Here is a 27,112-nt window from a genome sequence, read left to right on the forward strand (position 1 = left end):
GAAGGATTAATTTTTAATATAATAGTAATTTTAACAAACAAAAGGTTGGTCCAAAACAAAACTGGGAAAGAGTTTTAAACATACACAAACATAGAAAACAAATTATTGCAGTCAAAAGTCTTTTCAGCAACAAAGGAAAGCGTAGCCAAAGGGAAATACAAATTTGAAGGTTGTAGAATTACTCTAATCAAGGCTTTCATAGGTGTGTGAGAGCCGAAATCTAGCTTAAATAATTACCTTTATGTAATCATACTGATGTACTAATGTGTGAAATGCTTTAATTGAAAAATGAATGTTAACACAGAATATGCCTTTTATTGGCCATCTTCAAAAATAAGGCCTGCACATGTTGTATAATACTGTATTAATGTTATATTGAGAAAATATTCTGTCTCTTAAAGAACATATTCTCTGCTAAAATAAATGCTCAAATAATACCAGTACTTCTTGTTTTTCTGCTGGGCCTCAAGCAGACATCCACAGTGAGAAGTTATCTAACTCCCGGTGTTCCTACTGTTGATACATTTATATGGTTTCACGTCCATTGTTTAACAGACTCCATTAATTGGATTTGCATATTTGTCTCTAGTTATGTTTCTAACTCATGTATTTCTCTCGAGGGAAATAGTGCAATGAGAAATGGTTCCATATCTTTGTAACCACTGTCTAGTAGAAGCAAATCCGGGATATGCCAAACAAAAGGTGCTACAGATGACAGATGGAAGAGAAAGTTATGAGATACACTTAGTATGTCTGAATTGCATAAAGGGAACAGAGCGAATCAACAATCTTGAAGCTAACATTTTATGCAATTGTGATATCTCCGTTTTTTGCAATTTGATGTTCTTTCTTCCCCTGATCATTTTGTCCAGTGGAAAATGTTTAGTAAGTTTAATTTAATGTTTGACAGCCATTCGTCTGGGGCGGATACTTTCCTGGTTTCCAGAAACTTCACTTAGTATTTTGGTGTTATCTCTCACTTTGACATTTCATGCTTCACCAGTCAGTCTACTGAGGTTTTGGTGCTTTATTATTTTCTGAGTTTACTGTGCCTGTTCAATGCTGGGCTAATGCTCTGATGGTGTAGTAATGTTATAGTCCAAATTCTAAACCGTCCCCCCTTTCCCTGTCCTGATGCTGACTCTGTTGTCCCTCTGATGAAGTTATAACCTGGTTGCTGATTACCTTAAAGATAGGTAAATGTATTACCTGTGTATTGTTGTTTGTCTTTTGTTTTTCAGGTACAAGCGGCTACTGTTTTAATGCTGCTGCTGTTTTGATAGATCTTTTCTAAATCAATGTTACTAAAACGTTTGTATGAAGCTTAACATGCTAATGCTAATCTGAGGTTAGCGAGGTGTTTCATCATGTCAATGAATTGATATTAATTTTGCTTGCTGAAACAAATGTATTATATATCTCTTTCTCAAATATTGCTGCTATTATTGAGTGTTTTCGCTATTCAGTTTATCGTACTTGCTTCATTTAAACTAAGCTTCTTCAGGCCAGTTCGACAGCCTATGATGGTTCTTTATTTGTACCATTTGCTATTGAGACAAATTTCAGTGACCTTAGATTTGTTAATGTAGGAAATGAACATTTTAATTGATACTAAAAAGTTTGTTTATTCAAGACCAAATTGGTCATGGTGCATTTAATCTTTTATTGTTGTTGAATTGTTTAATATTGATGTTTGTTATAACATCTTTTGATAATAATTTAAACAAGTCAAAAGGTTTATTGACCTTATAGCTGCGACCGACCACTTATTATGATGGAATAGATACGCCAAGGGCGCGCTAACAGTTTTGGTATCAGAATTTGATGGTTTTGTCTCTTCAAATTTATTTTAATAAACAGTGTTTTTTGATTGAGATTTCATGTTTTTAAATTCATGCAGACTATGGAGAAGATATGTCCCTAAACGTCTAAGGTGATGGTCCTTGGAGTCTGCTTCTGTTGGTGGGGAGTGTTCTCAGCGTTTTATTGTCAGGTCGAATGACGTGGATTATGCGCTTGCACAGCTTTAGCTAATTTGCAGGTGACTGAGTTGTTTGCAAGATTTTTGGGGAGTTGGCGTACTCCAAATGTTGAAGAAAGGGTTTACATACTCCAAACAATGTTGTAGAAGGGGTTTTTGTACTCTGAAGTGTGAAAGTAGGGAAGTCGGCGCACTTCACGTGTGTGGCGTTCGGTGCTCAAAAATTGTCCATGTGGTTGTTGGTGTACGGACCTCGCAGGGTAGATCTAAGACTCCGGATTATATTAAAAGTGTATTGAGACACATGGTTTTTGTTGTAATATGTCTGTTTAGTAGGCCATTCGGGGGTGATTGGCAAGTCGAGTTTGTGAGTCAAGTCGAGTGTCAAATCTTTTTGACTGAGATTTGGAGAGTCGTATGTGCACCAGGACAGTATCCACTGATCAGTTGAGAGTAAAATTTGCGGGTCGAATTTTGCTTGCAAATTTGGGGAACTGAAAAAGACAGAATAGCTGCGAAAGCAAAATCTGTCAGTGAAAATCCATAAGGTTCCTGAAGCGCTTGTGATTTACCCTAACTGTAGTAAACAGTTTTGTTTTTTTATTGGTTTTGATGAAGTGCTCACAAATAATTTTGCATTAGTTTTGAGTGTTTTTGAGTTTAGGAGGAAAAGCCGGAAGACTTTGTTAGCAGCTGTGTGTAAGTGTGACATCATTTTGTGCTGCGCTGGGATAGGTTTGTTAGTGAGAAGGATCACACACGGATTGGTTGACAAACGTGAAGCACAATTGGTCGGGAAGGAAGACAAAGAGGATTGTGGGATTAAAAGTCACTTCCTGATTATTAATTTGTGACATAAATTTGTGAAAATTAAGTTTTTCAAAGCTTTAAAAAGTGTTCTCAGGGGAGATAAATATATTTCAGCTAGTGTAGGAGACATTTGTCCACCAGAATGTATTCCGGCATATATCATAATTGAAGAGAAAGGTGCCGGAGCATGTCTTTGGTTAAAACATTAGTGCAAAATCACAGGAAAAGAACGGAGCTAAGGGTTTCCTGAAAATGGGACATTTAATTTGGGAGTTTTAGAGAATTTGAGACAAGTGATGTATAGTTTAAAACCTCTGCAGAGACCAGCACAGTTCGAAGCATTAGCAATCTGGGAGGTAGTAGCCAGACAACAACAAGCATTGAGGTTTGGGAGGAAAACGAGAAGAGCGAAAAAGTCAGCAGAAGCTAGATGGGACAATGACTAGAGACAGTGAAGATTAGATACCTTACATAGTATTAGGATGTTTCCTGCTATTTCAGAAGACAGCGATAAAGAGGCAAAGAAAGCTTCTAAGAAATCGAAAGGGAGTTCAATTTCAGATGAAGATCAGAAATCAAGAGAGGAAAAGAAATCTTTAACTGCTGATGAGGATTCAGATGATGATGAGTTAAATTAACAGTTATTGAGAAATCGTCCACCACCATATGTCGCATAAGAGGGTCCAAGTACTAGTGTGAATCCTACTGCACCGACACTGGTTAACATGACACAGAGTCCAGTACAGAGTGACCACAACATGACTGAGAGTTCCGTACAGGTTAATCCTAACATGAACCAGAGCACAGTACAGACTAGTCCTTCTGTGCAAATACCAATACATAGCAGCTTTAATCGATCAACTGATTCTGTACCATTGCCACATTCAAGTGTTCTGAGGGCTTACCCAGATGTGCCTATTGTAAATGCAACAGCTAATCTAATAGTGCTGCCAGACAAGTTTACTAGAAACCAATGTTGGTTCAGACAGAGCCAACTCCGATGTTACTGCCTCAAATGCAGAATACGGGGTAGGGCAGTCTTAAAATGTAACTACTAGACAAAACACAGATGCTGTATATGTACCTATTAATATTGGTACAATTATACCATTATATGCACAGGGAAATGATGCAACAAGTGGACAGGGAATCCTAAGTCAAAAGTCTGAGTGGGTCAAAGTGGGAGAAGGACATAATGATAATGCTGGAATAGTTTCTCTGATAAGACAGATTTTGATGGGACAGGGTCATTAATAGACCTGAGTCCTATTAGAGCTCGTTTGAATACTGAAACAGAGTCGTACTTTGGCACCAACCTGAGGTTACTGACACCATAACCTCCGAGTCTGACTGTACAACAGCTATCTAGTACTCAGCTGAATAAGATCTCATTACAGGGTTTGACAGCTCAGCAATTAACCCAGTGGTAAGAAAAGCTGAATACTTCACAAGATGTTTCTAGTGAAGGAAAATATATTAACGGAAGCAAATGAGCTTGTTGAAGGACCATGGGTGTAAATAGGTTAGAGTCCTACACTGAAGAAGAGTTGCAATACTTATGTCCAAAGATTACAAGAGAAGCAGGTGAAATACAGCAACAGTGAGTGGATGTAGCAGACAAATATAGAATAGACCTTTTGAAAATGAAATATTTCAAAAGAAGTCACAGGTTGGATTTTGAGGCAAAAGACTTCGAAAACATTTGATCTTCAGGGATGAAAACGCACCTTAGAGAGTACTTCAGGGCATCCAGATATGGAGAGCACTAGACAAATGGGAAGGCAGATGGGTGAAGAAAAGAGACAAGTCGAAAAAAGGTCCTGATACTTATTCTGCAGAAGTACCGCAGAATAGAGAAGCAGTGAAAGTGTTATAAATGAGAGAAATTCCAGGAGGGAATTTTGTATGTGTCCCTTGGAGCAGAAGTAACATTTTGTCATTTACAAATGAATACCCCAGGTTGAGGGCGAAACCAGTAGAATGGTACCAGCAGACAGATAGGTTTGTGAAACTTGCGAAATGCCTGTGGGAGGATTTGAAGATTCCTTTGGAGATAGTTGTTCCAGCAGATTTATGGATTGAATGCAGGAGTGTAGCCTGGCCAACAAGTGAGCGGCCGAGAGATCCAGCAGCATGTGCACCATCTCCTGAAGTAATGAAAGCTTACTATTAAGTGACTGAATTTCTGAAAACAAGGATTTCGCACAAAAACATTGATTGGCAGTGCATAAATAGGACAGCTCGGGAAGCGAAAGAATCAATTCATACATACTATGAGAGGTTGTTAAAAGCATTTAAACATTACAGAGGAATAGAAACACTTGAGCTGAAAAACGATTCACTTTGTGTTCAGATTTGTTGAAGGACTCAGACTAGAAAACAGTCAGATGATTAAGGATCATTTGATTTGTTGGCAAGCAAAGCCAATTGATGAGGTGCTGCAATATGCGAAATACTATAGTGATGAGATTGAATTGAAACAGAAAAAGTTGAAGGAGAAAGCAATGGTGATGCAGATCAAGGCTGCACAGAAAGGGATTCAGGGAAGTTTTCAGCCTCAACAGCAGCAGGGAAACGGCATGTTTCAGAATCAAGGCACGTTACAGAATGGAGGCAGAGGTAGAGGTCGTGGTGGTATGGGAAATGTTAATTGTGGTCCAGATTTGAATACAGTCATGATACAAGGAGAACCACAAGGAAAGAGAATGTTACCTTGTCATGCTTGCGGGGGAAACGGGCATTGGAAACAGCAGTGTCCGATGGTAAATCAGGGAGATATGGTTCAGCAAGTGGATGATGTCAATTCATTTCAAAATGTGAGAGGACCAAGAATGAGAGGTCAAATTAAACATTTCAGAACAATGTGAACCCGATGCAAGGTTTTCAACCCATGCAGCCAATGCAAAATGTACGATTACAAATGTGAGTGCCCAGTTACAGCAGATGCAGCCACAGGTGCAGATGGTGGCTGCACGACAAATTCAAATGTCTAGACAACAAATTCAGATACCTCAAGCCCCTATGAAACAGCAGCAGGTGATGCTTTCTCAGACGGTCACAGGTCCAAATGTGAATCATAGTAATTATACTGTACATCAATTTCCATTACAAAGTGATAATGGAATAAACGATGTTTGGCTGTCTGAGAGTTCGGATGAAGAGGAATTTGTGATGGCAGCTTCTTTAGAAGTGGATCAGAAAGGTCCTTCTGTTAAAGGAAAGGTGAATAGTCACAGAGTTTCATTTTTGGTTGACACTGGAGCTACACGCTCGAGAGTGAGATCTGCAGAAGTTCCAGACCTGCCCTTATCAGGGAAGACAGTTCAGATTGTGGGAGTTGCTAATCAATATTTGATAAATCCCATTACAGAACCTTTCTTGGTTAAAATCGGCAATTTTAAGGGTTTTCACAAATTTGTGGTTTGTGATTCAAGTCTTGTGTCCTTACTGGGAAGAGATTTATTGAGCAAAATAAGATGCTCAATTACTTGTTAAGATGAGGGTATTGAAATTCAAACAAACAGTGATGATGAGGAAGACTCAACACTGTTAACAATGAGTCAGTGTTTGAAGAATTTCCTTTAATCAGTATTAATGAGCCAGAGAATGAGGAAGCTCCTTTGATTAGTTTCTTTCCAGTTTTTGAAGTGAAAGATCTTCCTGCTGATTTACAGAAAAGTGTTAAGGCTGAAGTTTGGGATCTTTCAGGAAAAGATATTGGGTTGATAAAAGGAGCAGAACCAGTTAAAGTCGCAGTTTAGCCCAATGTAGTTTTTCCTCAGACTCCACAGTACCCGATGACAAAACATGCAATCGAGGGTGTGGAGCCATTGATAGGAGAGTTCGTGGAGAAAGGTATTTTAAAAGATGTGTTGAGCAGCCTGTGTAATTCACCAATAATGGGTTTGTGAAAACCGTGTTGGAAAATCTGACTTGTAGAAGATCTGAGAAAAATAAATGACATAGTGGTTAAATGTTGCCCAGTTGTGCCAAATCCAGATGTGATTATGTTTCAGATCCCATGCTGAATGGTTCACTGCGGTGGACCTATGTCAAGCATTCTTTTCTGTCCCTCTTCACGAGAACAGCAGATATCTCTTTGGATTTAAGTTCTTAAACAGGGGCTACTGTTGGCGCAGAATTTCACAAGGGTTTTCAGAGTCACCATCCATTTTTAACCAGATCTTGAAAAATAATTTGGAGTCATTAGTGATGCCTTATCAGTCAACATTGGTGCAATACATTGACGATTTGTTAATTGCTTCCAAAACTAAAGAAGGGTGTAAATATGATACGATTGCATTATTGAATTTTCTGGGAGACAATGGACATAAAGTGTTCCCTGCTAAATTGCATTACTGTCAAAAAGAGGTGAAATATGTGGGTTATTTGTTTGAGAAAGGAACTAGGAAAATGTCCAGAGAGAGAGAGTTGCAACTATTTTGCAAATACCAGTACCAACTACCCAGAAAGATGTGAGGATGTTTTGGGGAATTGTGGGTTACTGCCGCCAATGGATCCCAAATTTCTCAGCTCTTTCAAAGCCTTTACAAAAGCTGACTTATAAAGATGTTTCCGATCCTTTAGAACTGGATGAGGCATGTTTCTCAGCTCTTTCAAAGCCCTTACAAAAGCTGACTTATAAAGATGTTTCCGATCCTATAGAACTGGATGAGGCATGTATGAAAGCATTTACTGATTTGAAAGAGAGTTTGTGTCAAGCTCCAGCTTTAGGTATGCCTGACTACACTAAACCTTTTCTGTTTTGTCATGAAAGTGATGCATGTTCTTTGTCTGTTTTGACTCAGACTCATGGTGGTGTGAATCGCCTGGTGGCATATTTTTCATCCCCTTTGGATACGGTCACAGCAGCTTTACCCGGTTATTTGCAGTCTGTTGCAGCAATTGAGCAGAGCCTCACTTAGAGCAAGAATATAGGGATGGGTTATCCCCTTACTATAATGGTACCTCATTCAATTGAGATTTTGCTTACCAGGTCTAAGACTCAGTATCTGACCAGCTCAAGGCTGACCAGATATGAGACAGCAATCTTGGGTTCTCCAAATGTAAGCATTTAGAGATGTAGAGTGCTTAACCCAGAAACTTTACTTCCAAATGAGGAAGCAAACCTTGAAAAATTGGATGATACTGAACATGGTTGCCTGTAGATTACAGAGTTATGCATAAAACCCAGAGCAGATATTAGAGATACCTGCCTGGAATACAATGACCAAATTATCTTTGTTAATGGTTCCTGCCTGAGAGATAATGTGGGCACATTAAGAGCAGGATATGCAGTGTATACTATCACCGGCATACTGGAAGCTTAATGGCATCAAGAAGTGTTTTCTGCACAGGTGGCAGAACTATTGGCTCTTTCTAGAGCATTCCACATTTCAAATCAATTGAAAGTCACTATTTCCACAGAGAGTCAATATGGATTCGGAATTATGCATAACTTTTGCCAATTATGGTCACAAAGAGGTTTTCTGACCTCTTCTGGTTCACCAATAAGAAATGGTGAAAGAATTCATGAGTTGTTAAAAGCGATTCAAATGCCTGAAAAGATAGCTGTGGTAAAATGCAGTGCAAATCAGAGGTCACAAGATTACGTGTCATTGGGAAATGCATATACGGATCAAGTTGCAAAGTTTTGCGCATTGAATGGCATATCCTTCAAAGAATGGGAATTGTTACCTGAAAATGATAAATGATGAGATCTATGCAAATTATGTAATGCATATTTTTGACAATTTGGAGTGTTTCAAAAGAGGAGCGCAGGGAGTGGGTTAAGTTGAAGTGTATCCAAAGAAATGATGATATTTGGGTTTCGGGAGAAGGGAAGGTAGCACTGCCCAACAGTCTACTGACTCAGATGGCCAGATGCTATCATGGACAGGCTTAAGTGGGGAGAGATGCCATGAGCAGGTTGTTTAAATAATTTTGGTTCAAACCAAAGTTTGGACAGGTTGCTGAAGCAGTTTGTTACAGATGCGTCATCTGCCAGCAGATGAACGTGGGCGAAGGGACAGTTGTCAACATGGGACATATAGACATGGCTGGAGGACCATTCAGAAGAATGCAAATGGATTTCATTGAGATGCCTGCGTGTGCTGGTTTGCAATATGTGTTGGTGACTGTGTGAATTTTCCGTCATTGGATTGAGGCTTACCCTACAAGGAGAAATGACAGTCTTACAGTAGCAAAGTTACTGCTTAGGGAGTTAATTCCACATTTTGGTTTTCCATCTCTTTAGAATTAGATAGAGGAAGCCTCTTCAACAATGAGGTGATTAAATTGATATGTTCAGCTTTAAACATTGAGCAGAAGCTTCATTGTAGCTACCGCCCAGAAGCTTCAGGACTTGTAGAACAGATGAATGGTACTCTAAAGTCGAGATTGTCAAATATGTGTGCATCCACGAATCTAAAATGGCCAGATGCCTTGCCGTTGGTTCTAATGTCAATGAGAAGCACTCCTGACAAGAAAACAGGACTGTCGCCCCAAAAAATCCTCATGGGAAGGGCCATGAGATTGCAACTGTACCTGCAAATGCTCTTGTGAACATTACAGATGATATGGTATTGGACTACTGCAAAGGCTTAGCTGATGTGGTTCGCTTTTGATCTCATCAGGTGGAAGCTACCACATTGCAACTGTCTCAAGAGTAAGGACACAACCTGAAGGCAGGTGACTGGGTTGTGATCGAAAGCACGTGAGAAAATCATCTTTTGAGCCTCGGTGGAAGGGTCCTTACCAGGTGGTATTGATTACTACCGCAGCTGTGAAGTGTGCAGTTCTTCCGAACTGGATCCACACAAGTCACACTTGGAAAGTGAACTATCCAACAGAACAAGAAGAAGAGGTGTTGAGATTATCTCCACCTAAACGGATTCCAGGACAAGACGGAAGAAGCCGTGAGCTGGAGTCCGAGTCTGAACATACTACAGTTGATTTGCAAACTCCTGTGACAGACAAAGTGGAAGGAATCCAGGAAGAGGAGGATGAAACGTCTTCAACCTCCTCAAATGAAACAGTAAAAGAACAGGTCCAAAGAGAACAAGAGAGCGAACTGGGCCAGAGAAAACCTGCTCAGAGGAGGGCATCCGCAGAAGCATATGGTCTGACGAACCAGACTGAACAAGTGACCTTCCCCAGCGGGAAAGGAGTTGAGACAGATCTGGGCCAAAATGATTTGACTTCTCCTGAACCGGTTGAGGGACCGTCCAAGGAGAAGAATTTGTGTCCAATACTGAAAAGAAAATTGACAAGAAAATCTCTGAAATGTGACGGGCCAGAAACAAGATAAAAGTCAAAGAACACAAACGTGGTGCCACCAGTTCAGGAAGATGTTGAAATGAAGATCTAGGTGATGGTGAATACAGTGAAGGTTGAAGATTAAAACGGAAGAGAATTGCCAATCGAAGATACTCAGGTCCTGATTGGGCGTATGTAGCTACTCAAGAATGGCAAGTAGAATTTTTGAATTTCTGCTTTGATAGAGACATTCCAGGTCTATATTTTGGCACATGAAGAAAACTGATGAAGTTTTGTTGAAAAAATTAAAAATTTGAAACCTAAATGGAAGATACTTTTTTGATTATTTGTTTTAGAGGCTTTGATTACCTGATTTTGACAAGCTGCTAAACTGATTTTGACAATTTTACTGATTTTTGACAAAAAAATGGCCCAGTGTGAATGAGGCTGTGAAGATTATTATTGAAAAAAATAAGGAGGGGTTGAAATTGAAGACTAAAGATTGAAGACTGACATTTAAAAAAAAAAAAAAAATGTTTTTAATTTTAGCTTTGATTTTTGCTGCATAGCTATATTTTTTGTATTTGCTTTTACTTCCTGTTTCCTTACAGACCGTGGGTAACCAAAACCAGCAGAATTAAAAAAATAGATTGTGTAAATATATGGGTATTGGTTTGGTTGTGGGTGTGATTGTCTTTGATAAGAATTGGACCAACCATACCATAGCTGTAGAAACAACTTCTTCAGAATTAGTGCCTACTTTATCAGCAAACGATAGTTTTAAAATACATGAGAAATATTTGCATACACAGAGAGAACTTTCGTCTAATGCCTTCTATTGCTTATTGTGTGAGTATGTTGATATAATGGATGCAAGAGATTTCTATGTTTGCACACAGATTCCAGCCTCTTTTAAGGAGCGAATTGCCTATCACAGTTTGCCTTTAACATGTGGCATAAGTTGTAGTTTTTTACTAACACGATTCTATAACAAAGAGTACATACAATAATTCTACTCAAATGTTGATGTGGTGTTTTCTTTTGTACCTATGATTAGGGATCTCAATAAGATAGCTAAGGATAAAAACATAGAAATAGTGAAGGGTTTATTTGAACCTACACTACCATTTAGGACTGCTTTTGCACACCGAAACAACCTAACCTCAGAAAAGAGCTTTTTAGATTACATAAAGGATAGGAGAAGGGCGATCAAAGCTAAGGGAGATAAGGGATTAGTTTCACATAGCCCTGAGAATGACTATGCATACACTGACATTACCAAACAAGGGAGACTAACCTTAGATGTACAGCACGTAAGAAAGCTTTGTATATACAGACATCAATCTAGGGTAAATAAGTTATTTGTGGGAATGAGTGAATGCAGACTCGTGTTTTTGTTTGAGAATAAGTGGAATTTTATGTTAAATGGTCAAAACCCACCGGTGCCCAGTATCAATTACATCTGCGGGAAAAAAGCATATTACCGTCTTCCTAAAGGATAGTATGGCACGTGTTATTTGGGAATAGTTTTCCTGAAAATGTATCAACTTGATGACTTGAGTAAATTTCCTAGAATGACTGAATTACATCCAATAAAAAAAAGCGTGAATCAGCTTCTAGCATGGTAAGAGACATACTTGGAGCAATAATTCCTTCAGTGGGAGTTGTTCTGAATTCTATTAAAAAGTGACAGTTGTCTACAGTTGTAAATAACATGCTGACAGGGTATTCAGGAGCCATTATACTTTTGGATACAGAGATGGATGTGGTAAGATCTATGACTCTTCAGAACTGCCTTGCGTTAGACATTCTCTTAGCAAAGGAGTTTGCCAATTGCTAGGTCCGCGTCATTGTTGCTCCTACATATCAGACAACAGTAAAGCAGTAAGAGGCTTGATTAACAATTTAACAAAAGATGAGACAAAATTAAAAGAACTAACTGAGCCCACTGTTTTGGGAAAAAGCTGGCAAAGGAATGACTGCTGTGGGAAACTGGATTGGCAACGTGGGAAAAGGAATGGTAATGAAAATAAAACAAGGGGTTTCAAGTCTTATGATTTGTCTAATTGGAATTTGGGGAATATGCAAATTGTACAAAGTGGTCAAAAGAAGGAGATTTGAAACAAATCAAAGGAGGGTAGAATTTCAATTGGAAAAATTACATGGGAAAGACTCAAAGAAGAAGAGAATTTATCGAAATGTGAGGGAAACAAAATATTGAAATCTGTGCAAGATGAAATAAATAATGTTAGTGTGATGACATAAATAGTCTTCAGAGGAGGGATTGTGAGAACCGAAATCTACACATGAATAATTATCTTTACGTAATCATACTAATGTACTAATGTGTGAAATGTTTTAAATGAAAAATTAATGTTAACACAGAACGTGCCCTTTATTGGCCACCATTAAATATAAAGCCTGCAAACGTTTTATAATACTGTATTAACGTTGTATTGAGAAAATATTCTGTCTCTTTAAGAACATGTTCTCTGCTAAAATAAATGCTGAAATAATACAAGTATTTCTTGTTTTCTGCTGGGCCTCAAGCAGACAAGGCCACACTGAGAAGTTATCTAACTCCCGGTTTTCCTACCGTTGATACATTTATATGCTTTCACGTCAGTTGTTTAACAGACTAATTTCATTGAATTCGCATATTTGTCTATAGTTATGCTTTTAACTCATGTATTTCTCTCGAGGGAAATGGTGAGACGAGAAATGTTTCCACATCTTTGTAACCACTGTCTAGTAGAAACAAATCCGGAAGATGCCAAACAAAAGGGCCTACAGATGTCAGACGGAAGAGAAAGTTACGAGATACATTTAGTATAAGTCTGAATTGTGTAAAGGGAACAGAAGCGAACCAACGATTTCAAAGCTAACATTTTATGCAATTGTGATATCTGATGTTTTTGTAATTGGATGTTCTTTCTTCACCTGATGTTTTTGTGCAATGGAAAATGTTTAGCATGTTTAATTTAATGTTTGAGAGCCATTTGTCTGGGGCGGATACTTTCCCGGTTTCCAGAGACTTCACTTCGTATCTTGGTGTGATCTCTCACTTTGACATTTCATGCTTCTCCAGTCAGTCTAGTGACGTTCTGGTGCTTTATTATTTTCTGAGTTTACTATGCCTGTTGAATGCTGAGCTAATGCTCTGATGGTTTAGTAATCTTATAATCCAAATTCTAAACCATCCCCTCTTTCCCTGTTCTTGTCCTGACGCTGTTGTCCCTCTGATAAAGTTATAACCTGGTTGCTGATTACTTTAAGGATCGGTAAATGTATTACCTGTGTATTGTTGTTTGTCTTTTGTTTTTCAGGTACCGGCTGCTACAGTTTTAATACTGCTGCTGTTTTGATAGTGCCATAGATAGATGTTTTCTAAATTAATGCTACTAACACTTTTGCATGAAGCCCAACATGGTAGTGCTAATCTGAGGTTAGCTAGGTGTTTCATCATGTCAATGAATTGATATTAATTTTGCTGGCTGAAACAAATGTATTACATATCTCTTTCTCACATATTGCTGCTATTAATGAGTGTTTTCACTATTGAGTTTATCGTAGTTATTGCTTTGTTCAAACTAAGTGCCAGATGTAGCAAAAAAGCAATTTGCGACTTGCAAATTGCGAGTCCCTGCGACTCGCAATTTGCAAGTCGCAAATTGCTATGCAGTACGGTGTCTCAGACACCGACTGCAACTCGCAATGGGGTCGCAATGACCCACCTCATGAATATTCATGAGGTGGGTCGCAAATTGCGGCCCCATTGCGAGTATAGGCACTCGCTAACATGGAGGCCTGCTGACGTCAGCAGACCTCCATGTTAGCGACCTGCTTTTAAATAAAGCAGTTTTTTTTTTTTTAAATGTAGCCCGTTTTCCCTAAGGGAAAACGAGCTGCATTTCAAAAAAATCCGAAACCTTTTGTTTCGCTTTTTTCAGGGCAGGGAGTGGTCCCTTGGACCACTCCCTGCCCTGAAAAAATGTTTTGGGGTCCAGTCTCAAACTGGAAGGGGTCCCATGGGGACCCCTTCCAATTTGCGAGTGGGTTACCATCCACTTGAAGTGGATGGTAACTGCGACTCCATTTGCGACCGCGTATGCGGTCGCAAATGGAGTTGCATACCACTGCGATTCGCAAATAGGAAGGGAACACCCCTTCCTATTTGCGATTCGGAAATGCATTTTGCGAGTCGGTAACGACTCGCAAAATGCATTTCTGCATAGGAAACACGCATTTGCGAGTCGCAAACGGCAGATTTTGCCGTTTGCGACTCGCAAAGTGTTTCCTACATCTGGCCCTAAGATTCTTCAGGCCAATCCGACAGCCTATGAGATTTCTTTATTTTTACCATTTGGTATTGAGACACATTTTCGGGACCTCAGCGTTGTTAATATAGGGAAATAAACATTTCAATGTATACTCAAAGGTGTGGTTATTCATGGCCGAATTGGTCATGGTGCGTCTTTTACTGTCTCTCTATTGTTGTTGAACTATTTATTATTGATGTTTGTTATAACACCTTGTGATAATAATTTAAACAAGTCAAAAGGTTCATCAACCGTATAGCTGTGTCCAACCACTTACAATGATGAAATAGGTAAGCCAAGGGTGTGCTAACAGGTGTTGCTTAGGTCCAATATCTGATAAAAAGGCACCAAATAATTCCAATACTCTAGTTGCTAAGATTTAAAAAAAAATAAAAAATCAATGAATGAATAATCTATCTGGCTCGAGGCATTACCACTTTTCTTAAGGTAACAGATAGCTGTGAAAGCCTCATTAAAATGGCTTGGTGTATTCCTAAATAAATCATCAAGAAACTGATTCGAGTGCTCAGTTTCTTCAGCGTGTAAACGTCTGTATCAATGTTGAAAGGATTTAGGAATTTCTTTTTGACACACAAGAGTTAGTACTTTCACCAAAAATGCTTTTAATCATCCCATGTCCATTTTAACTCTCAGAGAATTAATTACCATTTTGAAAATGCGATTCTGCTCACAACAAAATTTAGCTTTTCCATGTAAAAGAACGTGACATGAACTACTTTTCATCATAAGGTCTGGGTGTTTCCGACGAGTACACCAGAACCTATATTAGCACATTGGAAACATCTATTAATATGTTACTACTGTCTGCTAGGTTAGAGTCAAGTTCTCTTTCACTTAGTGTAAATATTTTGTAGCACTCATCATGACTTCTAAGTGCTGGTGAAATAAATGATCTCCGTGGATTACTATCACTGAATGGCGGCTCAAATCCGAGTATATACTGAGGGTTGACGAGTGATTGCACAAATATGAACATGTACTAAGGATTTCTGAATAATGGGGCACATTCAAACATGCAGTTAGAATTAACTGATGACGCAAATGTGAACATGCACTAAGGATCTCTGACTGCAAATCTGAACTTGCAAAACAGTAGTACTACTTGACACACTGTAATTTGTTTATCATGATGGTGAGCAGCCCAGCATAATGTTTGCACTGGTACAATGGTGGTAATTCTTGACATGCTATTGGTAGCCTTGAATTGGTGGTGCCAATCCTGATGCAATATTTACACTAGAATAATATTGGAAATTCTTCATATTTTAATAAAGTTATCCCTACTGCTGTTTACTGTTTAAGGTTTCATCCTCTGAGTTTAGTGTAAACTGTCTGCATCAATCAATCAACAAATCAAAAAGAGTACACAGTCCCTAAACAAAAGGGATGAAGGCACATGTTCATCACCGACACTTCTAATATTTAGAAGCACAAGCCCTCATACATCCAATGGATGTCATGCTTCATCATAGTGCCTGCTCCACGTCAGACTGGTACTGCAATGTCTGACGGGCCCCATAGAGGGGCACTTTGCTGGAGATCTTCAAATAAAGTGTGTGCCAAAATAGGGGTTGGAATGTATTCCAACCTACCCTCAGAAAGAAAAGGCAGAAGAGAGAAAAAACAGAATAAAATTGGCTTAAGGACCTCCAAACAGTGAGTTTTAATTGAAGTGGAAGGCCTTGGTCAATAATAAAAACAGGTAGGGAGTGGGGCAAGGAATAAGGTTCCCCCACTCTTAAAAACAAACAAAAGCTAATAGGAACACTCTTCCCTTCAGCTCATATTTAGGGTCAACATGTTTCGCGCAGTCAATGTCCCTACGGATCATGCGGCGCTTTCTCAGGACCAGCAATACAAATAATACTTCTGCTGCACTACATACCCAAAATGGGTTATTAAAGTGTAAAAACTTCTTACATAAACACTACACTGTTAAAGGCCTAAATAAGCGAACCTGTGTGAAAAAGCAAAACGTCATGTAAAACATTATAAAAGCAACCAATCTGTTGAAGACACCCAATAGCGTTGTGGCATTCAATGTAATAGGTGTTGCCAAACAAAATCATGCACCATATTCTTTCGCGTTTTAAAAAAATATATATTTAGAGCAATGTGAGTCCTAAGGTCCGCTTGATCCCAAGGAACTCGTTCCCTAGGAGGGGAGGTGGAGGAGTACAATCTTGTGCCTAATGGTGCATGATTTTGTTTCAGTATCTTGGGAGGCTGTACACTGGACCTTTGTTACTCTCCCTGTCCCCCTCTTTTTCTGTCATGCGTCAATCAATGCACTCATTTGTCTACTGATACATACATGTGCTGACATATTTATTTAACTCTTTGTCCATGCACTCATCTGTCCATTTTTGCACTCATCCAAAAATTATCCATGCACACAGTCCCTCACTCATTGATCATTCAATGCACTTACTAATTCACCCAATCTTGAATGCTTTCTCAAATCTATCCACCCACTTTTCCGCACAACCACACACATAACACATGCAGTCCCACGTCTAGCACAAATGGACGTTTGCACACAAATAGGATTGTAACTTAGACGTTAATGTGCAAAAGGGGGTTCTTTTTCTGTTTGATTTCTGATCAGATAAAACCTGTAGGAAAATAGTGCACATTTCAGTTTTGTGTGCCTCCAAAGAGGGGAAACGTATATATAGCGCTTTATGCCCATCCAATGGTCAAAAACGTAAAATGGCCATGAAATTGCATACCTGTGAAATTGCATGCCTGTAATGGTATTTCCCGTATGTGTAATTTCTACCGTGATTTGTACAGCCTTCAGAAGAAGGCTCTTACTAGTGACGAAGCGCTGTCACTGCCGGTTCTACTGGCTATGCCAGTGCTTGTTTTACTTGCTAACCACATCCATCCCGAAGGCATGAGTCTCACCCAAGGAAGGTGATTGATACGTTCGAAGCATGTGGGGATGGAAGCAGGTGACTGCCTGCTGGTTCCTTAGAGTGGGGGATCCTATGAATATACGGTAGTAAATTATAGTCCAATTGCACTTGGTTCTTGCGGTGACAAATTGTGCTGCCCCTTTGAAAATGCTTCCACTCTGTGCTCGCAGGATGTCTCAGAAATGTGCAGGCAGCTCTCTCTGCAAAGAAAGGAAGCCTGGATGGTTTACACCCAGCAGGCTGCAGATCTCATCCTTCACACCTCGCACCTCTGTGCGAGCCATGCTGTTGATGAAGAAAGCATACTAGATGTGCTAGCACAGCAGTGCTTGTTTTTACATTTGCAGAATATGCACTTTCATTGCCTTACATCCACCCTCTCCATATGCAACCATATACATGTAGGAATTTATGTTTAGGAATGTGGCGAAAATTGCTTTCTTGATATCTCACTTGTGAGAATCAATTTGACCCTATGGTTTCTATTATATATTTTTGAAATCTGCCATATATAAAATATAGTTTAGAAAATGAATACTAATAAAATGCACGTATGTGCTATTGCTTTCTTAAATGACAGAATATCAGGAGTGGTTATGGAGAAACTATGAGCCTCCTGTGGCTAGCAGGTGAGTGCAGCTTGTGTTGATTTAATTTGTTTGCTATTTTGAACACATTGAGCTGTAGACATATGCAGTTTTTATATTCTGAAAGAAGATAAAGAGCCACCTACTCTGTTTTCCTATACTTCAATCCAGTAGCGTAGCCAGTGAGTCATGGACCCTGGAGCAAGGTACTAAATGCACCCCAACCTGCTATTAGAAGTATAAAATACAACAATGAGGAGGACTCGGTGGGCCCTTAGGTCTCTGTGCTACAGTGTCACTGCAGCTGCTGCACCAATGGAGGCTGCATCCCTGCCTCATCCACGTTGGTAAAACGGATAGAACTCGGCTAAAGTATGGAACGATTACGAGGTGCAGAAAATAAAGCTGACTTTCTACTTCTTCTACCAATGAGCTGGAGTCTTTACTGGACAACAAAACAAGACTGGTTTTCCATCATCAGCTGGTGCAAGTTTCCTAATGTTTAGTAAGGAATAAAAAAATGATGGAGGACATGAAACATTCAAAGTACCAATAAACTCGTCACTTTTATGACTATATACCATCCAACAGGAAGTGTTTATTGGTGAACAGGAAGGGGTAATTGGCAAACCACTACCTATTGGCTTGAAGCAGATAAGGGTTCCAGGTTAGGTAAATAGTTGCTATGCAGTCTCTTCCTAGTCATCCTTCTATGTTAGATGTTGTGTCAACCTTTTGCTGACAACCCTCATCGCCAGAATTGGTAACTTAATCTGCAATGATAATGTCCCTAGGACTTCTGTTCCTTACCGGTTCCTTGCATTGCCTTCACTGCTGGTACAGTGCATTACAGGGCTCTATAGAAGCTAATGCACTTGAAAACATCAATAGCGTGGACAGTGTTTACTTTTGGAATGGTTATTATTGTATAAGAGCAACACAAAAACTTTTATCCTGCCAAATGACTCCAAAAGCGTACAGCAATGAGTGCAAAAATATGAGAAGCAAAAGACTAATTTGGGTGAGGTGGGGACAGGATTAGCAATGTATAGGCTATCAACCCGGCTGCCTCACCCCTGCCATATTATGATGTTCCCGCCAGGCTGGGTGGTGGGAACATCATATTACAACGTATTATGATGTTCCCGCCGGCGAGAACAGTGCTGTGGTATTGGTCTTGGTTCCCTTAAGGGAGCCGAGGCCAATACCGCAGCACTCCAGCACACTCAAAATGAGCACTGTCTGCAAAGCAGGCAGTGCGCATTCTGAGGTTTCTGGGCAGGGGGCCCCCTGCACAGCTTTTCTGCCAGCCTTTCCATTGCAGTTCAACCACCATAGAAAGGGTGGTGGAAAGGGGACTCGTGCTCAGCAGAGCGGTGCTGAACTCTGCACCACCGTGGCTGAGCACGAGTCAGACCATCGTCAGCCCAGCGGGAAACACGCTTCTGGCAGGGACAGCAGTCTGACCACCAGGGTCGTAATGTGGCAGTGGGCCCATCTGAACAGGGGCAGTCGGACCGCCACCGCGAGTCTGGTTGTCCTTGGACCATCAGACTTGTAATGAGGCCCTAACTATCTGTCCTTCACTAACTGCTTTCAAAAGTAAGCATCCTTGGAGTCAATTTAGATGCAGACTAATCTGTTGTCCCTCATGTCAACAATGTCACCTAGAATACCCTCTACTACTGATACATATTGCTTTCCCCCTGCTAGCACTGCCTCAAAACATGCTTGTCCTCACAAAGGTACTCTCCTGCATGGACAGGTTGAATTCAAGATTTTGCCTAGTTATCCAAGATATTTAAGGCCAGATCTCCCTCTACATCACCACCTCACTATCTCCACAAAGCCATACCATCCAACTAGATGCCCAAGGTCAGCTACTATGATTCGATTATCCATCTGGCCAGAAAGACACAAATGCTTTGGTCACAAAACTCTTTATATACAAGACCCGTCTCTGTGGAAATCCCTTCCTTTAATTTTTCATTGTGAAAGAAACTTTGAAACGTCCACAGACTACACCCCACACAAATTATCCCCTGGAAGCATTATATTTGTGGACAATCACCCTACCCTAAATGACCACAACACTGTTTCCTAAATTTAAGCATGGGATTTTGAGAATGATTGGTCTAGTATCTCTCGCTTTTCCTGCCTCGTCCAAAATGGAAGCACTAGAGTGGTCAACCATTAGCACTGACTGCTACACAAAAACAATACAATTAAAAAAACGACCTACTTATGTTATAGTGAAGATTCAACCTAAAGCTTGTTGCTTTTACTGAAAAAGCATGCTCAGTAACACGATGGTGCCTTAGCCATCTTTTTGAGGCCTCTGACCAAGGCCCTGAAATTATGCAACTCTGTGGCCCTGCTTTTTTACATACTTATGGATTTGCTGCGTTTGCCCCATAGTTCATCATTTTCCAGCTCAACGAATCAAAAGTTATTAAAACATGACAACATATTCACGTGTAGTGTAAGGCCCTTCACATATGTAAACTGGTCATCTTTCAGTTGCTTATATCTGTATTTGGTTGTAAACTGGTAGTAAAGAAGTGAAACGTTTGCCAAGACAGTATTACAATGTGTAAAAAAGTACTAAAGAATGAAGTAATACTATCACAAAATGTGGTACATTATGCTGCGTAGTTTGTCTTTACTTGCCACATAATTTAGTCAACTCTACCACATAAATTGGTGCTACCCTGCCGTGCAATTCCAGTGGCACTTCCAAAATACCATGAGTACCACTGAGATGGGTAACAAGGAACAGGTCTGTCATCAGCCCCAAATAGCTGGCTAGTGATGTAAAATTCCTCCATAAAAAAAAACATACACCTTACGTTTACATGTTGGTATTCCTGCAGTCCAGGCGGTGGTGTTCCCCTTCCACACACATGTGACTATTCCCTCTCCCAGAAGATGATGTTTAGAGGAACACTGAAACATTATCTCCGTCCCGACGGTGGTACCATTCCCTTGGAGGATCTGAATCGTGCCGGAGTCAGGTGGGAATATTCTGCTGCACTGACCTAGAGAAATAAAAATCGTGACGTCAAACAATGAAAACAATATACAGGTACCTATTATTTCTTCATTTCAGGCAATAATGATGCAGCCACGTTTTGCTGCAATGTAATCGCTTTTCAAACTCTCAAGAGACCACGCAAAAAGAGACATTTAAAGGCCAGCTCATAAAGCATATTTCATGTGAAAAGTGTTTTTATTCTATTCAAATTTCTTAGCCTATGTTATGAAGCCTTAATAAGCAGCTGTGTCAGACTTCTGCTGCTCAGCCTGATGAAAACATTGTGTGTTGTACTTTCTAAAAAAAATGTTATATTTAAGGCTCCTATTTTTTCGTTTTTACCTATTTTTGCATGTGAATACAGAGCAAACCACCTATTCCTCTGTTGAGTGTATTTTCTAGATAGGGAACAAAAAGAGAAGAGGTAATCTTTTCAGTGATTCTGTAGGCTGTCAATAATGACTGTCGTGCCAATGGTTGTGCAGACTGAAATGCTGAAACGGTTCCCTAGTGGCATTTTACCATGTGTTTGTACCACAATGCTGATATTTACATATGAGTGCACTGCTTATGAGTGATGCTTGATATATAGCTTACAATAGCATCAAACCCATCAGCCATAAATGCAAGTTCATATTGGTGGGTTAATTGTGAAAATACAAGTTGCACCTTCATTTTTTCACAAAATAAATATGAATCGACGCAGATAAAATTATCAAAAAAAATATGGACAAACACAGGCTGAAATGTCTAAAAAATAAGTACCATAAAACCAAAAGCCCTAGTTATACTGTCTTCTGAATTAGCAGATTGTGTGTTGAATTAGCATCTCTACATTTACCATTGCTTAGTTTAATCACTATCTTAAATTGGCCAATTGTTCAATTGGTCCATAGTTACAACTGGTGATTATGTTGACATGACTTTTGCACCCAAATTATCTCTGTGGAATAATATATATCTATCATCACATTTCTGGTGGGGGACTACAAACCTCACAAAACCCTAGGAAAGGGGCGGGACTCTAGCTCAGACATCACTACAAACCACCTGGATCATTCCCCTGTGCTGGGCATCATGTACCTGGTGGGGGAATCCAAGCCCTAGGAAACCCTAGGAGAGGGGTGGGACTCCAGCTCAGGCACTGCTACAAAGCTCCTCCTGGATCATTCCTGCTGGGTATCATATAGCTGGTAGGGGACTACAAACCCCAGGAAGCTGGGGAGATGCGGGGGGGGGGGTGGGGGGGCTCCAGCCCAGACAGCATTGTAAAGCTATGTGGGACACATGTGGCTCGCACCTGGGCAAAGCCCAGGTCAAGACCGGGCCCTTCTTTGATCACATTGGCCGGAAGAGTCTGCCCCCACTCCTTGGCTTTATCCCTCATAGCTGGGTAAGTACTCTTATTTTTTAACTTGATGCATATTAGTCTCCATTAACATGGTGACTTTCATTGTCCATCTTCGTCCTTAGAAGAGTTCTACTTGTTTTTGTTAGGGAACAGCAAGTGCTGGGTTATTTAACTCCAATTTGACTAGTTTGTTGCCTATGAAAGCGAAAAAACAAGTGGAGAGTAACGTCATTGTTAAAAGAAATTGACAACTTGATAGAGGAAGTTGAAACAATCATAGATCAGGAGAAATCTAGCAAATGTGCAGCTGGGACATCAAGGTAGCTTGCAGGGCCAACTGGTGTTTATGGGCAAAAGGGGCATTGCCCTGCTACCCTCAGGGGAGGGGCAAGACCAGGGAAATAAACACAGAACAGCTGAAAATAATGTGGTGCTCAGAGGCACAGTGCTGAATCTCCTGAACTCTAGTGAACTTTGCAGATGTCCTACTGCACAAGTGCAAGCCAGGCAATGTTTTCTTCGGCCTGCAATAACAAGCTACAGCAATGACATCAAAGGAGAGGGGCTGCTGACATACATTGCCATTGATCCAGTTGCTGTTGGGGCACATGAACAGTGGCCCAGGGAGGAGTTACATAAATCCATTCACTTCAATAGTGGGGATGGGGGTAGGGCAGGCCATGTGAACTATCCCTGAGACAAAACCTTTAGTTCTGCATTTGGTTTCACTTTGAAAAAACATTATGGAGCTGAGCACACAGTGTTTCTTATCTTGACTCCATAGAGGCCCAAAAGCAATAAGGAACCCACTGTGGACAACAATTGCACCAGTTAACTAAGATGTAAGGGTGCAGGTAAGCACCTGCATCAGGGGCATCATCAACCTCCCCCCACCTTACCTCACTCCACTCCTTGCTTTAGCAGCTACAGGCAGGGGTGGGGTTCTTGATGAGCCTCTTCAGTCTGCAGCTCAGCAGGCAAAGGGTCAGTGAGTGAAAGAAAGGATGGATGGATGAATGGATGGGTGGATAGATGAAGCAGTGGATGGACAGATGCATAGATGAATGAGTGAAAGGATGAATGTAAGAATGTAAAAGGGAAAGGGAGGGAGAGGGTATGAGTGAAAGGGAGGATGGATGAATGGATTGATGGCATGGATAGATGGATGGATGGATGACTAGATGGAAGGGTGACTGGGTGGAGGAGTGAAACAATGGATCAATGGATGAGGAGAGAAAGGATAGATGGAAGAATGAGTGAAAGGATGGATGGAGGAGAGGAAGTGTAAAAGGATAGATGAGTGGATGAAATGATGGAGTGAAAATATGGATGGAGGTGTGAAAAAATGGATGTGTGAAAGGATGTATGTAAAGATGGATGAGTAAAACAATGGATAGATGAGTGAAAGGCGGGGTAGATGGATGTCTGGATGAAAGGGATAAATGGATTGCTGAGTAAAAGGGTGAATTGATGGAAGGATGGCTAGATGGATGGAGATGTTTAGATTGGATAGATGGATGGATGGATGGATGGATAGATTGATGGAAGGATGAATAGATGGATAGATGAATGGATGAGCGAGTGAAAGGGTGGATGGCTGAGTGAAAGGGTAAATGGAGGGATGTATGAGTGGATGGATGGATGGGTGGATGGATGGACAGATGCATAGGACGAAGGGTGGATGGCTTGGTGGAAGGATGGATGGCTGAGTGAAAGGGTGGATTGATGGATGAGCCAAAGGAAAGATGATTGATGGATGAGTGAAAGGATGGATAGATGGAGCAAACGTTTGGATGGATGAGTGAAAGGATGGATGGATTGATGGATGAAAGGGGTGGATAAGTGAAAGGAATATGATTGAGTGGATGGATTGGTTTGATGGATGGATGTCCCTGGACCAGTGGCCGCTCTTCGTTATGGGCTCCACAGCTACACTACACCACCATTTTGTAGTCCATTTTTATTGTATCAAGAGTGAATAATTACTCACTCTTGGTACAATAAAAATAAAATGCAGGCCTGCTTTGGGTCCAGCAAGAAACTAAGGCAGCTAGTGAAATTGTCTGATTGCTGACACAGATGAATGAAGGTCCCTGCACCATTCCAGCACTGTGAGCATGTCTGTGTGACTATGTGTGTGAGTTAAAGTGAAAGAGAGTCAGTGAAGGGGTAAATCAGAGTGATTGAGAATGAGTGACAGTAGGGACGAGTATGTGTGAGAATGAATGTGAGTGAGTGAGGGAGAATGACAGTGAGTGTAACTGAGTGTTACTCTGTGTGAGACACAGTAAGACTGAGTAATTCGGAATGAGTGAGAATGAGTGGGACTGAGTGAGACAGAGTTCGTCAGAGTAGAATGAGTGAGACTACATGTATTAGTGAGATAGAGTGATTCAAAGTGATACAGTAAACTTAGGGAGTTATTTACAAGAGGCACTTTTTTTAGATGCTTTGGATGCGCAGGTCTCTCAAACATTTCTTTGAGGTGACCCAAAGCCACTCTGCATGGCTTTACATGGCCTCATAGCTATGGAGTAAGGTAAGGCAGTGCAAAGCGATGCGTTGCCTTACTCTGCGTCAAGGAGGTGTTCCATGGGCATTGCGATTTTGATGCTGCCCCAAATTTACCAAGTCACGCAAATCTGGGGCAGTGCCAAAACCTTATGCCTATCCAAAGCAGGTGTAACAAGAAGAAATTTTTTAATTTCTTCTTTGTTGGAAATGGGGTTTCTGGTTGGCTAGGGTATGCACCTCAGCCAGGCAGAACCTACCCACTCTAGTCAGGGCTTGGGAGTTACACGTCCAAGATAACCCCTACTCACCCCCTTGGTAGCTTGGCACGAGCAGTCAGGCTTAACCTGGAGGCAATGTGTAAAGCTTTTGCACAACACACAACACACGTGATGCAAAATGTACACCACAAAATAAACACAACACTGAGCTATGTAAAAATAATCTGTATTGCACAAAACATAATTAGACCAACATTACACATAAGTAGTACCCTGCTACCTTAGCAGTTGTCAGACTGTTACACAAGTTACTAATACTCTGCAGGAATATGCAGTTGTCACATTAGAACACGTAAGTACTCAGGATTCTGCAACATAAGCAGTAGTCAGGAATTACAATAAGAGGTATGTGCACTTGTCATGAATAATTCCTAAGTACCCCTAAAAGGAACAATAGTGAACATATGGCAAGACATAAAGAAAAATGTGTTTCTCTCAGTGGATCACCCTAGAACATCCCACCCTCCCAGTGACCCCAAGAGTACCTTAATTCCCAGTGTAAGGCACTCCAGTGCCTGGAAGGTCGTAGTGGGGGCCCCCAGCGCTCCTATACGCTCAACGGGGGCCACATGCTGTTCTGTAGGGGAGAGGGGTAGCCAGCACCCTCTCTGAGATTCAAAACGGGCCCCTCTAGCCAAGGAGGGGGCCACAGAAATGCCCACAGGGTCGAACTTTTGCAGCACAGGGAGCCTCTGAGGAGACTTCCACCCCGCCCGCTCTTCCGGTTCAATGTTGGCCCTTCTGGGGGCCGCGTCCTCTGGGGGAGCTTCCCCCTGGGCCTCGTCCGGCCCTTCCTCGGGAGGGGGGGGAGACAGGACCCCACACGATGCTGTGGACCTGGTGGGGTGCGGGGAGCCTCTGAGGAGGCTTCTGTCCCCTCGCCCGACGAAGGATTTTTGCAATGAGCCTTTCCGGCTCACTGCAGCGGGCAGGCACCCGAAGCAGGTGCCTGCTGGTGCCCCGGGGGTGCTCCGGAGAGCAAGCTCACCCTGGGGGTACGACAGGAGCGCGCTTGCTCCTATTCCTTTAATTACAAGAGCCCTGCGGGCACCGAAGACAGCGCAGCTCCGGCGCACTGGATTTCACATCAGGAGCCGGGTTGCAGCGGTGACTCCCAGCAGGGGAGAGGCGCCGTGCAGAGCGCGAGGGGCACTCCGATAAGCCCGGGCTGCGGCGGTGATTTTTAGGGTTCCCAATAAAGCGCTTTTCACAGCGCTTAGGTCAAATCTGCAGCCTGGGCTGCGCCTATGATTTTTCCTTAGAAACAAAAGAGTGCCCTTTGGAAAGCGCTGTGGGCAAAGTGGTAGAAGAGTTGGCAGGGGTGAGGGGCCACAACACCCTGCCCCTGGGAGCAACCAAAACAAGAAGAAGCACAGGGCTGGTGGGCCCAGCTACAGGCCAGCACAAGGGGTGCAGATGGTGGCAGTTCCTCCTAGTGACCAGGCAGGTCACAGGTCAGCACAACAGCAGCAGTCCAAGGTGGTTTCCTGGTGAGTCCATTCATCAGCGTTCTGCGTCCAGTTTCAAGTTCCAAGAATGTTCAAATTGTGGGGAAAATTCCCCTGTATTTATAGTCAGTTCTTACAGTGTTTTTCAATGGTAGGGAGAGGAGGTTCCAGCCAGTTACAACTGGTTCTGGGAGTGCCCCCTCTCTCCCCTTTCAGTACAGGCTCCAAACATCAGTGCGGGGCTAATGACCCTATTGTGTGAGGCCAGGGCACAGTCTTTACAAATGCAGGTGTGCCCCGCCTCTCCCTTCTCTCAGCCCAGGAAGGCTTTACAATATGTAGATGCACCTCTGTGTCACCTCCACCCTCCCTGTGTTCAGGCTGTCTGAGAAGTATGCACAAAGCCCCAACTGTCAGTCTGCCCAGACGTTGATTGGAGACAAGCTTGCAAAACACCAAAGTTATAAGCACAGATAAATGCACACTTTCTAGAAGAGGCATTTCTGTGATAGTAGTAAAAAATGCACCTACACCAGTAAGCAGCATTTCTTACCACTGTCACAACCATACCAAACATGCCTACGCTACCCC

The 27,112-nt window shown here is 41.4% G+C and overlaps 1 protein-coding gene across 1 annotated transcript in view; it reads right to left on the reverse strand.

Annotated features, from left to right (window-relative positions):
- The window catches only part of SUSD3 (sushi domain containing 3), a 297,720-nt gene that overhangs the window by 121,540 nt on the left and 149,068 nt on the right, over positions 1-27,112 (reverse strand). Inside the window, exon 2 of the mRNA XM_069206419.1 lies at positions 20,746-20,934. Within this exon, the coding sequence (XP_069062520.1) occupies positions 20,746-20,934 (189 nt within the window). The remainder of the gene's footprint in view (positions 1-20,745; positions 20,935-27,112) is intronic.

This window comes from Pleurodeles waltl, chromosome 9 (assembly GCF_031143425.1).
Source record: "Pleurodeles waltl isolate 20211129_DDA chromosome 9, aPleWal1.hap1.20221129, whole genome shotgun sequence".
Classification (NCBI taxonomy): domain Eukaryota; kingdom Metazoa; phylum Chordata; class Amphibia; order Caudata; family Salamandridae; genus Pleurodeles; species Pleurodeles waltl.